The following is a 15,608-nucleotide window of genomic DNA, read 5'->3' as shown; positions in this document are numbered from 1 at the left end:
GTCTTCAGCTGGTTCTCTTTTCTGGCTACTGCGACCCGTGTGTGGCTACTAAAACGTTACATGTGCTTTATGTATGTGTTGTTTTTCATAGTCAGAACTTAACTATCAACACTGTCTTTAAAGTGCCTGAGATTCCCAAGAAGCCAGAGGAAAAAGTTCCTGTGCCTGTCCCTAAAAAGGAGAAGGCTCCGCCTGCCAAAGGTACAGCTCTCCCTGCAGCCATTTACCTCTGTGGTATAACTTGGTGAGCCGTAGCCATCCCTGCCCTGGGGCGATAATAATAATAAACGTTAATAACAATGTCAATAACCAAAACAAGAACCACTCAGCTGGTCCCAGAAGCTTGCTGCCATGTATTCATCTCTGAATGTGGCCATTGGAGCCTGCTTCTGTTTAACACTCATGTCTTCTTCAGTGGGGAATTCATAGTGAACAATCAGTTCTTCGTAATAAAATGGCCAACACCGAAGGCCAAGGCTTTTGTGCTGTCTTTGTCACTGGTCCTTGTTTATTTGTTGGGTTTTATTGTGATGCTCCTGCACGTCTAAAGTCTTGCTTTGTGGTTTAATTATTAGTTTCTATCTTAAAGTGAAATTGTTGGCACATCTGTGATAATTCAGTTGTCTCTAAGTCACTAGAATCCTCCATGATTGGAAAACTGTGACATTGACCTTATTTCCTGTCTTTTAAGTTCCGGAAGTGCCCAAGAAGCCTGTACCAGAAGAAAAACCAGCAGCACCCGTTGCCAAAAAGGTGGAAGCGCCACCAGCCAAAGGTATATGAACTTTCAGGGGCATACAATTTTAGATTTGTGTGAAAAGAAAATATGTAATCAGTTCAATACTATGATCTTTAGGTGATGTTAAATGCCTCTTTCGTATTATCTCTTTACAAAAACGGATTTTTTTTTGTTTTTAAAATGAAATGCTGCTTACAGTTTTTTAACTATGAATTTATTGCTGTATCTTCATCTTTTCTGGACTATGCTTGAGCTCTGTGTTTTTGTATTGTGTAAAACGTTGCCTAAATCATTTCTTTAAAGTGCCAGAAGTGCCCAAGAAGCCTGTGCCTGAGAAGAAGGTGCCGGTGCCTGCTCCTAAGAAAGCAGAGGCTCCACCTGCAAAAGGTATTGTTTCATCATTTCTGTACCCAGGGAGAAATCTCACGTTAGCGTCCATTCGTAAGAAAATGTCTCTGTACTAACTCTGTCTGTGAAAGTGTCTTTCTAAAAAATAAAATGTCTTCCATATGATGTGAGCCTTTATCATGTCTATGGCTGTAAAACACTGTGAAAAGACACATTCTTAAAGACAAATGATATCCTTAAAGTGCCAGAGGTGCCCAAGAAGCTCATCCCAGAAGAAAAGAAACCAGCACCTGTTCTGAAAAAAATGGAAGCTCCACCCCCCAAAGGTACATTAATCTTGGGCAGCACCAGGGCACAAACGGAATGTAATGGGTGTTGTTCCGTCTCACTAATTGTGCTTGCTTGACATTGTGTACGCTGGTGATAATTGTGATCAAAGAACATTGGCTTTTCATGCTGTCTTGCTGCCGTGAATATTTTATGTAAACATGGAATTTGTACGATTGCATAAATATCTTTAAAGTGCCAAAGAAGCGGGAAGTGGTCTCGGTTCCTGTGGCTCTGCCTCGGGAAGAAGAAGAAGAAGAAGCTCCATTTGAGGAAGAGGTTGCTCCTGAAGAGGAAATCCCTCTTGAGGAAGAGGAAGTTCCGCCTGAGGAAGAGGAAGTTCCTCCTGAAGAAGAGGAAGTTCCACTAGAGGAAGAGGAAATTCTACCTGAGGAAGAAGTTCCACCTGAGGAAGAGGAAGCCCTTCCAGAAATTAGCCCTAAGGTGCCAAGACCTGCACCAGGTACAGCAGTTCTTGGGATCAAGACCTCTTTATGTAGGCTTCTGCCTTCCCTCTTGTTAAAACCATCTGTCTTGTCTATGATTCTTTGCTGAGTTGTCATCAAATCCTTAGAAAACTTCCCAGACACACCTTTCATCCTGCCTACGGCAATCTGCTTTCTATGTCTGTCCCTTGTCAATTATCTGCATGTCTTAATTGTAGTCGATGTTTGTTTGTGGTCCTGTCCTCAGATGTCTTTTGTTATAGATCCAGTATTGTTATGTGGTTCTTAATGTCTTTAAATGAAATGTTTTTAAGTGCCAAAGAAAACTGTACCTGAGAAGAAAGTCCCTGTGCCTGTTCCTAAGAAAGTGGAGCCTCCTCCACCTCCCAAAGGTATACCCTGCCCCAGGATGATCCCATAGCCTGTACCATAGCCTTATCAGATGGGTACACCCTGCCCCAGAGTGATCACACAGCCCGCACCATAACTTTATCAGATGGGTATCCCCTGCACCAGAGTGACCACACAGCCCATATTTTAGCTTTATCAGATGAGTTTCAGAAAGAAATCACACATAAAATGGACAGCCAAATTTTACTTTTAAAACTGATCAGGACACTGATAGCCATTTATTTCTATTAGATGTTTTTCACACAATATTTTTTGCATGAAAGGTTAATGGCAGTATTATCATAAAACTACTACAAAATGCCTACTTCACTTGCTATAATTTTATTAAGCCATATAATGTTTCATATAGATCTTTTGAACATCTAAATAATCTTTAGGAAAAATTTTCTGAAAAATACATAAATTCATGCTGATAAATTTCATCTTTCTTTCATTTGTGATACCAGGCTAAAAAAAATATGATGTACTCATCAGAACATTGGGTAATTAATAGTTTATGTCAAACACTGAGCAATAGCTTATGTCTTAGAAAACATGTATATATAAATGAAATCACAAGTTTGGACTTTAACCTTGACTTTGAACTTTGCTGTTCTGCTCTGAAAGAGTCCTTTAGCCAATCTGAGCCTTAGTTTGCTCTTTCATAAAATAGGGATAGGAACAAATCCCAGTGGATTCTAATATTATTGTAAAGATAAAATAAGACAAAGTATATTGTTGTATCATTGAATGAGAATTAATATTTAAATTCACAGAGCAGGTCATGGTACAGTACCTAGGAAGTATAGTATATTCATACCCTAAAGTGCAATAATATTTCCCAAAAAAGTCATAATGGCATTATACTTAAATAAGTATAATGTTTCTGCCAGGCTGTATGGTCCCATTATATTTTCAGATAATTATTAACTAAGCTCTTAGCTTAAGTTTAAGTCCATGAAATGATAGTGTCTAGGCTCAGGTAGCCAGCCATTTGCTGATCCTTCCCCTTGCAAATCCCAGTCATCTCTTGATGGACTGCAGCTCGCATTCCATCTCTCTTCTGAGTGGATGCTATATGATGGTCTTCCTGTGCGTGGAGTCTTCTTGTTTTCTTTCTTGCTCTTCAAAAACACATTCTTATCATGAAATGGTGTCTTTAAAGTGCCTGAGATCAAGAAAAAAGTGCCAGAGAAGAAAGTAGTTGTTCCCAAGAAAGAGGAGGCTCCTCCCACCAAAGGTACATCACCTCTAATGTTCTTGCATCCCCAAGCATGTCAGATACCTTCTTTCCTTCACCCGTCAAGTCAAAACACCCTGTCCAGTATTTGTGAAAGTAGCTTCTGTCATCATTGTGTACATTGTCCTTGTGTTTGTGAGACTGAAATTTCAAAATATCTTTAAAGTTCCTGTGGTGCCCAAGAAACCTGAACCAGAAAAGAAGTTGCCTCCCCCGAGCCTTAAGAAAGCAGTGGCTCCTCCCGCCAAAGGTACATGGCTATCAACTGTGCCCTTGTTGACCTGGAGTGTCATCCACACAGGATGCTCAGCCACGTTTGTATTTCCTAGTCTGTCACTGACGTTGGTCACTGTGCCTCCGTTGTTCCCATGTTGGTGCTCTGTTCGTTTTCCACTTTGTTTGAGTGTATTTTTTGCCATGTTTCTCCTCTGTATGTTATTTCTGAAAATTACAATGTCAGGTGTTCTATATCCTTAAGGAGCCAGAAGTGATCTTATAATTCTTCCTTTAAAGAAGGGGAGAACCCAGCTACAAAAGATACTCTCATGATGTCCCAAGCTTCTTCATTCGCTTCTTAACCGTGATGTGTCAGGGCTTCGTCTTCTGTGTGCTCTGCTGTTTACTCTCTTGGGCTGAAAAAAAAAATGGTCTTTAAGAATCTCCTTTTAGCTCTTGAGATTTAAGTGCCTAAAACAATCAATGTCTTTCAAGTTCCCGAGGTACCTAAGAAGGTGGAAGAAAGGCGGATCATCCCCCCTAAAGAAGAGGAAGTCCCTCCAGCTGAAGGTAGATGGCTTCCTAAGAAAACGGTGTTTCTAAGCATCCTTGTCTTATCATTATCTCATCTGAGGAGGAGATAATATACATTTCACTCTATAAGCTCTGATAGAAAGTGGTGCTTGTCTAGAAGGAATTGGGCAGGCCAGCTTATTCCAGTTGGTTCTCTCTTGCGTGTTTAGCCTATTTGTGACATAGTTCATTGAAAACATTGAAATGGACCCACTAACTTATTTATTCTTCTCTCACTCACTAGTTCTGTCAAATGTCAGTGTTTTCTCTTTGTGTGTGGGTACTATGGTCTTACCCAGTGTCTTCGGTAGGAGTGATGAACTAAGCTTTTTCCAGAACAATCTCAGATAAACCTGAGTAACTGGCGCGGAGAATCTGACTTCTGTTCCTAAATAATGGCTTGACTCTAAACATCTTTCCACCTCACTAAAAAAATAATAATCCCTAACTAAATCCTCCAGAGCCCCTTCTAGCTCCATAGTGGAAAGTGCCTAACATGTTTTAAAGACTCAGCAGATTTTATTTCCAGATTAGTGAATGTTCATGAGCATTTAGCAGGCTGAGTGGTTTGTCTAGATGCTTTAATTTTCATCTAACATTCAAAGGCTTTTTAAAAAGTAATTTACAAAATAATCTGTTTCAAGTGTATGAGGAAGCCGAAGAACCCATTCCAGAAGAGATCCCAGAAGAACCACCTAGCGTAGAAGAGGAGGAGGTGGTAGAGGAAGAGGAGGTGGAGGAAGAGGAGGAAGAAATAGTGGTGGTGCCCCCTAGAGGTATGACCACTTTCATGAATTGGACATTCCAAACCCTTATGGCTTCAAATCTCAGAGCTGTCAACGTAATAATCATCCACCATAAGCTTTTCTTGTATCATACCAATGAGGCCTGAAGAGTTCTCAGTCCCCGTAGCTGAAGCTCTGTGACCCTGCCATCTCCCTAACGTTTCCTTCTTTACCAGCAATCTGACTATAAATGAGGGAAAATTGTTCTGATAGTACACTTTAATCCTTCCTCCTAGATTACAATCCTCAATTTTGCTTTCAGCTCAAATGCTGGAGAACAATCTATTTGTGTGGAGAAATCATTCACTTTTGAAAATAATTCTTACATCACCCCTTAAGACTTTGAAATATTTGCATAGTGTTTACTCTTGGGGGTTTCTAAAAATCTTGCCCTAAGTGCGGTATTATCTTTTAGGTTGCTAATACTTTCCTAAAGCACATCAGTGTTTTGTGTTGTTTTGTTTGTATTTTGATAATTGGGTGATTTTTTTTTGTCATTGCAAGTGATTTTTTTTCACCGTGTCTGTAAATATCTTTTAAGCGCCTGAAGTGGCTAAGAAGGAAGTGCCTGCAGCACCCACTCCTGTCCCTAAGAAAGCGGAAGCCCCCCCCACTAAAGGTATAGCAAGCCCCAGTGAATTCTGTCGCTTTCCTCACCCCAGTGGTCTTCTTTCTAAAGAGCTCTTGGTCTTCCTGCAGTTCTTCCTTAAGTAACTGTTCGAGCAAACTGACTAATGACAAGTAAAACACCACTCATCATTGCCTTGGGTTCCTTATAGTATCACATGGTAGACGATGGCTCCATCTGGTACACTGTGTGGATTATTTTAGAGATCTCTAACTTCATATAGCTGGAAATTCTGATGCCTTATCATGATCTCTCAATATTTAAGAACATAGCAATTAATCGTTTTTACCTTCATTCTATCCCTAGACTTCATTTTATTATGTAACTAAAAATTTCATTATTGTAATATTGTTCTCTGTGCATCCTATTTTATACAGAAAAAAATGATCTATTCTGGCACTTGGATAATAATTTTAAAGAGCTTCATGTCCTTTTTACCATGATTTAACCTGGGAATTTGAGGTTTTTTAAAATTGTCCTTCTTTGTTCAGTAATTGTTCCAGAAAACATCTTCAGCAATTATGGTATACAACCATAATGACGGCACACTTCTCAGCAAATGAAATAGTGCCCAGTAGTTCCTAAGGCCTAGGTCAGGGACCAGATTATCTAGGATGATAATCAGGTTGAAAAACATCTTCATCAAATTAAAAATAATAAAATTAGGCCTAGTGTTGGTAACATCTGATGTTTTAAAAATAGTAAAGCTTCTTAGTGGGCATATGTTGGCTTCTAGGGATCCAGATAGCACAAGAGAGTGTTTGGGAAAGTATCCCTATTACCTGTGAAAGGGTTGCCCAACTGCACACATCGACTTCCTAGATGCGTTAATGACATAACTTGATTCTGATGTTTTTATACATGTGTGTCATTGAGCATTGTCATCTAACTAAGGCACCTAATATCTTTAAAGTGACAAAGAAAATTCCTGAAGAGAAAGTTCCTGCTCCTGTCCAGAAAAAAGAGGCCCCACCAGCCAAAGGTACACTTTCTCCTTTAAACCAAACGCCTTCCGCCATCGTTCTTCACTAAGCTGTCTATGATTTTTGTCCATCTGTCTTATTTTTGATGTCCAGTGTGCAAGCTTACTCTTGGTGGTCTTAAATATTAAAACTCTTATCTTTAAAGTTCCCGAAGTACCAAAGAAAGTTCCAGAAAAGAAAGTTCCAGAAAAGAAAATTCCCGAAAAGAAAATTCCCGAAAAGAAAGTCCCTGTGCCCAAAAAGGAAGCTGTTCCCCCTGCTAAAGGTATTTTTGGGGAATTCTTTGCTCTTCTTGTCCTTTCATGGAAGTCTTCTTTTAGGTATTTTTCTTACACTTTGAATTGACATCTGTTTCATCTTATGATTCAAAAAATCAGTCTCTTAAAGTCGATGCTCTTTCAGGGAGAGCTGTTTTTGAAGAAAAAATATCAGTTGCCTACCAGCAAGAAGAAATAGTCCAAGAAAGAATAGAGCTAGAACTTGTGGAAGCAAGAGTGGAAGAGGTTTCTGAAGAAGAAGAATTCCACGAGGTCAAGGAATACTTCGAAGAGGAGGAGTTCCATGAGGTGGAGGAATTCATCAGGGTGGAAGAGCGCAGGTTTCAAGAGGAACACAAAGTTGAAGAAGTCCACAGGGTCGTTGAGTTTTTAGAGGCTGAAGAAGTGGAAGTATATGAAAAACCCAAAATTCCACCTAAAAAAGGTATAGGGGACTCTGTAGATAATATACATTGTTATATCTTTCTCTTATCCATTTCATTTTCAAAGTACTTTGCATGTTCAGTTCAGCCCATTAGCCCCACAAACTACTTTAAGCATGAGTTTAAGCTGTTTAATTCAGAAACTGATAAGGTTTAGAGACTAAACACACAAAGTGGTTAACTTTCACAGACATGAGAATTATGTATGATACTGACAAAGCTCCATGATCCATATATCACTATATGAATATGTGGATTTTTTTTCATAGTCCAGCAAGCATTATATGATTGCCACAGGTACCAACAGGTACCACAGGTACACACCAATAGGTATCCCCCATTCACAGACACACTTCTCAGTTCATTGAATAGCTTATATTCTTTCTCATCAAAGCAACCATTGCCTTGTTCACAACTGAGTTACCTGTGCACTAACTAATAATTACTTATTAAAAGCTTTTGCAATCTTATGATTATCTTCATTGGAGAAATAATGAACTAAGTGAAACATTGGTCATGGTGCCCAAATTCTAGTAAATTCTAAGGACAAAATAAAGTGTCCATACATAGTCTACAGCACCACTCCAGACTGTAAATGGAGACTGCCCTTTTGTTCTCCAGCCACCCAGACCCGAATAATCACACAGAAACTATATTAATTACAACACTGTTTAACCAATGGCTTAGGCATATTCCTAGATAGCTCTTGCATCTTAAATTAACCCATTTCTATTCATCTGTGTATCACCACAAGGCTGTGGTGTACCAGTAAGGTTCATGACATCTCCCTGACTCTGCCTTCTTTCTGCTGGCATCAGTTTAGTTTTCCCGCCTAGCTCTGTTCTGTTCTGCCATAGGCCAAAGCAGCTTCTTTATAAACTAATGGTAATAAGATATATTTACATCATACAGAGGGGAATACCACATCACCAGATCATGCCTAAATAAATGTTTGTATAATATATTGGAATATATATGTTTTATATAGCAATGTATTGTATAAATATTAAAATCACCACTTGATTTAAGCACGAATAGTATAAATTCAAAAACTACAAACTCTTTTATAAACCCTCATTGTACAATATTAATGTAGGTAGTGATTCATCATATTTTATGGGTCTATTCTAAACCAAAGCACTAATATCTTTGAAGGACCTGAGGTGTCTGAGAAAGTCATCCCTCCAAAAAAACCACCCTTTAAAGTTGTTCCTCGCAAAGAGCCACCAGCTAAAGGTATTTCACGGCTCAGCAATACTGACATAACTGTGTCCGGTTGCTCTTTGGGTGCTTTACAAGTTTGTGCTCTACGTTGGTGATTTTCTTCTGTGTTTTGTGTTAGGTGAATGTCAAAATAATTATCTTTAAAGTGACCAGTCTGCAAACATAGATACCATTGTTGTTTCCCTGAAACAGCAAAACCCAAACACCTACTGACCAAAGTGTAAACTTGGGCATCCTTCAGTGCTGTTTGATTGTATGTTCACGATGTGCTTATTGGTAGACCTCCATTTCCCTATTCACTATTAAAGCTTTGAGCTGCTAGCTATATCATAAATATGTGGCAGTGCCCCTCCTTTATTCGTTTTCTGCCTCTTTGCTACAATACATCATTTGAGGTTATATCTTGAAAGTCAATGAGTGTGTAAGGAAGTAATCTCTGAAGAGAAAGCTGCAATTATCCTACCCAAACAAGCAGAACGAGCAGCAGATGCCGGTGTGTTGTCGGTTGTTGATGTCAAGTTTTTGTGGATCTAACTTGGGGAGTTCCACGTACTTGTATGGTCATGCTTGTTGTCCAAAGTCGCCTCTGCAAGTGCCGTCTTGTGTGTGCTAAACCATGTCTCTACTTGATAATGTGACTCTGTCCTGTTTTCATTACATATCTCTTATATTCTGCCTGCTAAGATATCTTTGAGTGCTTAAAAGTAAAGGGAATTATCCCTGCTGTCTTTAAAGTGCCTGAGGTGACCAAGAAAGTGGTGGCTGAAGAAAAAGTCCGTGTTCCTGAAGAACCCAAGGCTCCACCACCTAAAGGTACCTACCTCTGCTAGTTCCCACCAGCGGTAAATCCCTAAGCTTCCCTTTCCACAGAGGAGAGAAAGACCACTCTTCCCCCAAGACCACAAGATGGCTGTGGATGACATAAATTACAATTTATATTTCATCCTACAATCTTCCCTATTTTGACTCTCCTCTAGGGAAAGACATCAAAAGCCTAAAGGTCTTTCTTATTTTGACTCTTTTTATTCAGTAATTAAACAACATTGGACCCTCAGCTTTTCTTCCCTATGGAATTGACATTGGCATCTCTGCCTCATGACATGAGAATTAAGTTCTAAGTAACAGCAGAAAATACTACTGCCCCCAAGAATGAGATGTCTCTCATATGAATAGCCAGTGAAGCAGTTGGGAGACATAGAGCACACACATGGACTTAACATTTGCACATTCCACTTGATAGCTCCCTCCCCTTTACTCTTGATATTTAAACTTAATTTTGACAATCTTGAAAATAAGACAAGTAAATATCTTTAAAGCACCTGAAGTACCTAAGAAAATCACTCCTGAAGAAAAGGTCCGCGAAGCCGTTCCGAAAAAGCCTGAAGTTCCGCCACCTAAAGGTACACACGGATGCTAACCCCGGTGTGAAATGACTCTGTGGTTGAGTTTCTATGGTGTAGAGTGAACAAGTGTTCCATCAAATCTTGGTGGTTTAAATTTTTATAGTCTTAATATCCTATATATGTTAGTAATAGTAATGTGCACACTAATATCTTTAAAGTTCCTGAGGTGCCTGAGAAAATTATTCAAGAAGAAAAATTACCAGTTGTTCTTCCTGAAGACACAGAGATATACAGTGAGTGCAGACACACTGGTGGATGTCCTTAGTCTCATCTGTGTTCGGAATCCACTGTGTCTGTCTACACAGCATTAAAATGCAAATCTACTAATACCCTATAAAAACCATGCATGCTGAAAGTGTTGACTAAAATCAAGTCGTCTGAATGTCTGTTAGCCTGAGACAAGTTACGTTTCTTCATCAATTTAAAAACTAAGCTCTTCTGTGCTTCTAGCATTATCCAACCTTAGAAAAAGTCATTGTCCCATGAAATTTCCTAATCTCTTCTGTGCATAAACATCCCTTCATCTTATTTCCCAGACCATGAGGTAATTTACTTTAACTCCAAATAATAATGTCATTGAATTTTGCAAAATCAAAATAGCCCAGTGTCATTGTTGTACTCTTCATGGTTACAAGTAGGATTTGGACCAGGCTGCTCAAATAGCACAAATTTAGAAGACCACTCAAGCCCTAAGAGATTTAGTAAGGTCTTTCTTTCCTAAATAATTTAAATAACAAGAGACCCTAAACAGTGACTTGTTCTAAGCAGACTCAGTCTTCTGGATGATAAACAGTCAGCCTGGGCTTCCTTTTTATGTTCAGTCTGGGAAACTCCTGATAAATACTCGTCATACAGTAGTTTGGGATTAATGTATATGATCACTTCCTCCTCCTGGTTCTGTCCTTAAAACTGGTCATTGTTGTCAGAGAGCGTTCCTGTCTAAAGGTTGGAGAAATCAGGTACTCTTTTCAGAAGCTTTCCCCCGTATATTTCCATCCTTTCATTTCCCTCCGGTATTCTCCCACTCAGCTGTAGCCTCGTCTCTCTTCTTTCTGGCTTCTAATCTCTAAATTATTCTCATATTTCTATTACACTAGGAAGCCATAAATTAAACATGATTTTAGAATGTAAACAAGTATGTACCTAGAAATGCAAAGATGATTCCACGTGATTCCAGGAGGTTGAATATAGATAGTGGATCTTCCATATTCAACTCAACATCACCCCCTATTGTGAATGCATACATGAATCCAAAACAACACTAATATAATATGGCTAATAGCTTTTCTGAGGTAAAATGAGTCTGGTAAAATCCTCCATTTTGTTATCAGAATCATGAAGAAATTCTGAGCATCCTTCATCCTAAAGCTGGGAATGAGGCTCATTCCTACTCAACTCATGCTTGTCACTAATTTGTCTGTGTCTATGGACCTCTGTGAATTTGGGTGATGAATGTGTACAGCGTCATGTGTTTCTTAATTAGTGTGTTTGTAACTGTTACCCACACACTGTTAATATCTTTAAAGTTTACGAAGCATCTGAGGAAACGGTCATAGAAGAAGAACTTGTGACCCATCCAGAGAAGGCAAGACTCAAAGTGGCCAAAGGTACCTAGAACCACCAACTCCACCTGAATTTGTCTGGGGCTCTTTTTAGAAACATGTTTTTCTTCCCTGTTCATGACATAACTGTACTCATCTCTTTTAAGTGCCTGCACCCCCTCAAACAGTTGTTACAGAAGAGAAAACATATGTGGCCATTCGTAAAAAGAGAGAAACCGTGGCACGCAAAGGTATATTTCAACTGCTTCAAAACATAGATGGTTATCTTTGGCCCTAAGATCCCAGAACTGCGTGTTATATAATTCACTGTTATTTTTTAAAAAAAATCTAATTATAAACCTACTAATATCTTTAAAGAGCCTGACAAAACTCAAGAAGTGTTTCCAGCGCTGAAGTCACATGAGGCTGTTCCTGAAATTCCTGAACCTCCCCCCGCTGAAGGTACAAACTCTTGTCATGAGACTTTAAACAAGAAAATCTTCCATCTTGTGTTTGTCAAATGTCCAGTGTTTTATGTGTGTTGTCTCAACCTCTAAAATACTAATATCTTCAAAGCATCTCTCAAAAATGCCCAAGACCAGGAACTATTCGTGACTTGCCCCACCCATACAGTGCACAAAGATAGACTGTTAAAAAGAAAATACAAATTCTAACTTTTGAAGTCTGTTGTATACCTCATTTTCTTTGTGCATCATGTCATTGTTTTTGCCTTTTCTCAATTATATTTTCTTAAAAACTAATATCTTTAAAGACCTTGAAGTCATCAAAGATGTGCTTCCAGAGAAACAAGCTCCTGCAGCCAAAAGAAGAAAGCCTCAGCTGCCAGCAGGTACAGGCCAGGAGAAAGTCCAACTGCTGATCTCAGCTATAGCTGTGGCTATCGTGTGAACATACTAATCTCTTCAAAAGCCCAGTGGTTACCAAAAAAATGCATCCTCGAGGATCATGCTTAACCAACTGAATGTATAAAGTCAACCATCTAGAAGGCAACCTTAAACTCCCACACAGGAAAGAATTTACAGTTTAGCTATAAGAACTGCAGAGAAAACATGGAATATTTGATGTTCAAATATGCCTAAGGCATGTTCTTTATTGGAAAATGGCTATTAACTAAAAAGTAATAATAAAAGCCAGACTAGCTAAAATAAAAATCAACAGGAAAGCTGTATGGCATGTATAACCCTACAACTAGATTGAGCTAGCTTAACGCATGCCCCTCTGAAGGAGGAAGCAGTGACATCAACTAGATTGAGCTAGCTTAACGCATGCCCCTCTAAAGCAGGAAGCAGTGACATCAGGTGACAAAGGTTCTTGATTGGTCATGTACCACATGATAGTAATTGAACTTTTCATGGAGTTAAAAGTCCGGTATGTATCACCATGCATGCCGTAAGTTGTCAGAAATGTTCTTTATATTAAACTCATTTCCAAAATAAGCATAGGAACATAAAACTGCCTTCAAGTAAGACTTAAATGTCATAGAAATGACTTTATAGAAAGTCATGACTTAATGTGAAGTTGATTCGCCTGTGACATCATCTTAGAGCCATGGCTAAGTAATTCTAGTTCATACTGGTATTCTCTCCTGAATACTTGCTTGCCCCTCCCATGATTTGTATTTCCACTTTAATACTTTAATGTATGTTTTTCCACTCTAAATATTTCTAGATAAGTCAAAATTCAGGAAGTTTAAAAGGCTTTCAAGATCACAACATCATATATATATATATATATATGAATATATGATATTATAAAAATTATAAAAAATAGCCAAGTAATTTGGTTCTTTTCCTCTGTCTGGAATCTTGCTTGTCCCCTCAAAGTCACCTTTGGGTAGGTGCTAGGAAGCTGGAAAGGAATAAACAAGGGATGAGACTTAGTACCTCTGCTCAGGACTCCACACCTCCTCAGACCCTCCAAGGAGCCCCCCCACCCCCCGTAGCAACAGCAATCACTTTGGTTCACTTTATGGGATTAATGTCCCTTCTAACTAACCCTTCTAACCTCTGACTCTAATGCTAATATCTTCAAAGCACCCGAAGCTGTGAAAGAAATGGCTCCCAAGATGAGCACCTTTGAAGATATTCCTGTCGAGCCAGAAATGACAGTCATCCAAGGTACATGTCACCGCTGAACATAAATGAAAGAAGAAAGTGCCTTCCCGCAAACTCTTAAATCTTGTTTTTTCTTAACTGTTCCTAACTCCTATATGTAAATGTACTAATATCTTTACGTCACCGGAAGTTCCAGTATGTTCCATCTAGAAAGCATTGGTGGCCATTTTGCCAAAACAATAATCCTATTCCAAGCACTCGCCTGAGAAATAAAATCCTGTCTCAGTTTTCATAAGGAAGTCCAGGATACCCCGCCTCCATGCAGATGCCAAAATCAGTGGCTGCTCAAAGTTCCTTATAGAAAACACGATCAAATCTGCATATAACCAAAGTAATGTGGGCACTCCCTTTGAGCACCCCCAGATCGCTTATGGCCTAATAGAACATAAATGGTCTGTGAATGGCCTCATTCTGTGTTGCTTGGGAAATGCTGACAAAGACATCATGGATGCACACATTCAGTACAGATAGTTTCTCTATCCGTGACTGAATGCAGGCAACAGCAGCCTGGCTGTTGTGTACCGTGATTGTGTGGGGGATATGCAGCCCCTCTTCTCAAGAATCCTACAAGTCCCAGCATACTAGTTTGTTGGCGGATGAGGGGAAGGAGGGAAGGGAGGAGAAGTCTTTTCTAGAAAGCAGCACACTACTACTGTGGCTGCTGTTCACACGAGTCCTTTTAACTCTGAAATGTGAAATGCTAATATCTTTTAAGAACCGGAAGCCCCTTCTGAAGTTGCTGCTGCAAAGGGAGCCCCTTCAAAGCCCAGAGAAGCCCGCTCAGTGACAGGTATAAGCTGCCAAGCCCACAGGCTCAGGAGCTAGCTGTAGTCATTTTTGAACATACTTTCTTCTTCCTGGTGACCTTGCTTAACACTAAATGCAAAACCACTAATTTCTTGAAGTGCTGGATACTTACGAAGAAGCCACCATTGAAAAGAAAACGCTTCGGATTTCTCGTAAAAAGCCCGAGCTTCCTCCAGAAGAAGGTAGAAAGGCAGGAAATGTCTTCAGCTGTCTGTGTGGTTTCTGTTTGTGGCGATTCTTTTGGTTCCTAAATGTCAAAGTGTTAATATCTTTCAAGTGCCTGACGCGCCCAGAGAAGTTGTGGCCTTAAAGAAAGTGCACCCTCCCCAAGTGCCGGAAGTTGTACCTGCCAAAGGTACATGCTTGATAGTCTCTTTCCATGGGAGGGCAAGGGGGAAGACAGGAAGGCTTGGGACTCCTGTCATGTATATATAGCTCCTGTGTATGTGGAATGCTTTGACTCAGTGTAAATTGACTCATGTCTCCAAAGAACCCGAATCTTCTAAAGAAGTGACCCCCAATGAAAGTCACCAATTCAAAGCCTAAGGTACCGCCTGTTACAAGTACTGATTAGCCCTGATGAGGTTCAAGAGGAAAAAAAGAAAGTTCATTTGGCTTGAATAATGTTCTGTGTGTCTACTGGTCTTTGTACTGTCTACCTGTAAAACACACTAATCTCTTTGACGCACCTGGGATGGCTAAAGAGGTTGTCCCTGAAAGGGAAGTGCTTGGGGAGCCACCTAAAAGGCGTGAAGCCCCACCTGCCTCAGGTACTCATCCCTGAGGCTTCCTAAGACCTGTCTTCTGCTCTTGAAAATACTCCATTCTATTGGTCTTCATAACTCTTAGACATAATCTTACTGATCTCTTTGAAGTGCCTGAGGCCCCTAAAGAGGTTGTCCCTGAAAGGAAAGTGTCCCTGGCGCCTCCTAAAAAGCCAGCAGCTCCACCTGTCACAGGTACTTCTCACTGGCCTGAGGTTTCACAAAGCCTCACTCCTTTGGTTCTCCATCCTACTTGTCAGGCACCCTAATGTAGTTTCACTAATCTCTTTTAAGTGCCAGAGGCACCCAAAGAAGAGGTCCTCTCTGAAGAGGAAGTGTCCCTGGTGCCCCCTAAAGAG

General features: G+C 39.8%; 1 protein-coding gene across 2 annotated transcripts in view; it reads left to right on the top strand.

The window, feature by feature from the left end:
• Nucleotides 1-15,608, top strand: part of Ttn (titin) — a 270,353-nt gene that overhangs the window by 125,282 nt on the left and 129,463 nt on the right. For both annotated transcript variants that reach the window (XM_013345840.2, XM_013345841.1), the window contains 16 exons: nt 124-201; nt 692-775; nt 1,043-1,126; nt 1,330-1,413; nt 1,611-1,877; nt 3,416-3,490; nt 4,202-4,276; nt 4,924-5,055; nt 5,606-5,683; nt 6,606-6,674; nt 6,821-6,940; nt 7,078-7,377; nt 8,531-8,611; nt 9,335-9,412; nt 9,916-9,999; nt 15,361-15,444. In XM_013345840.2, coding sequence (XP_013201294.1) covers nt 124-201; nt 692-775; nt 1,043-1,126; nt 1,330-1,413; nt 1,611-1,877; nt 3,416-3,490; nt 4,202-4,276; nt 4,924-5,055; nt 5,606-5,683; nt 6,606-6,674; nt 6,821-6,940; nt 7,078-7,377; nt 8,531-8,611; nt 9,335-9,412; nt 9,916-9,999; nt 15,361-15,444 — 1,773 coding nt within the window. The remainder of the gene's footprint in view (nt 1-123; nt 202-691; nt 776-1,042; nt 1,127-1,329; nt 1,414-1,610; nt 1,878-3,415; nt 3,491-4,201; nt 4,277-4,923; nt 5,056-5,605; nt 5,684-6,605; nt 6,675-6,820; nt 6,941-7,077; nt 7,378-8,530; nt 8,612-9,334; nt 9,413-9,915; nt 10,000-15,360; nt 15,445-15,608) is intronic.

This window comes from Microtus ochrogaster, chromosome 4 (genome assembly GCF_000317375.1).
Source record: "Microtus ochrogaster isolate Prairie Vole_2 chromosome 4, MicOch1.0, whole genome shotgun sequence".
Classification (NCBI taxonomy): domain Eukaryota; kingdom Metazoa; phylum Chordata; class Mammalia; order Rodentia; family Cricetidae; genus Microtus; species Microtus ochrogaster.
Note: the sequence above shows the minus strand (reverse complement) of the source record. Positions and strands in the feature narration are given on the sequence as shown.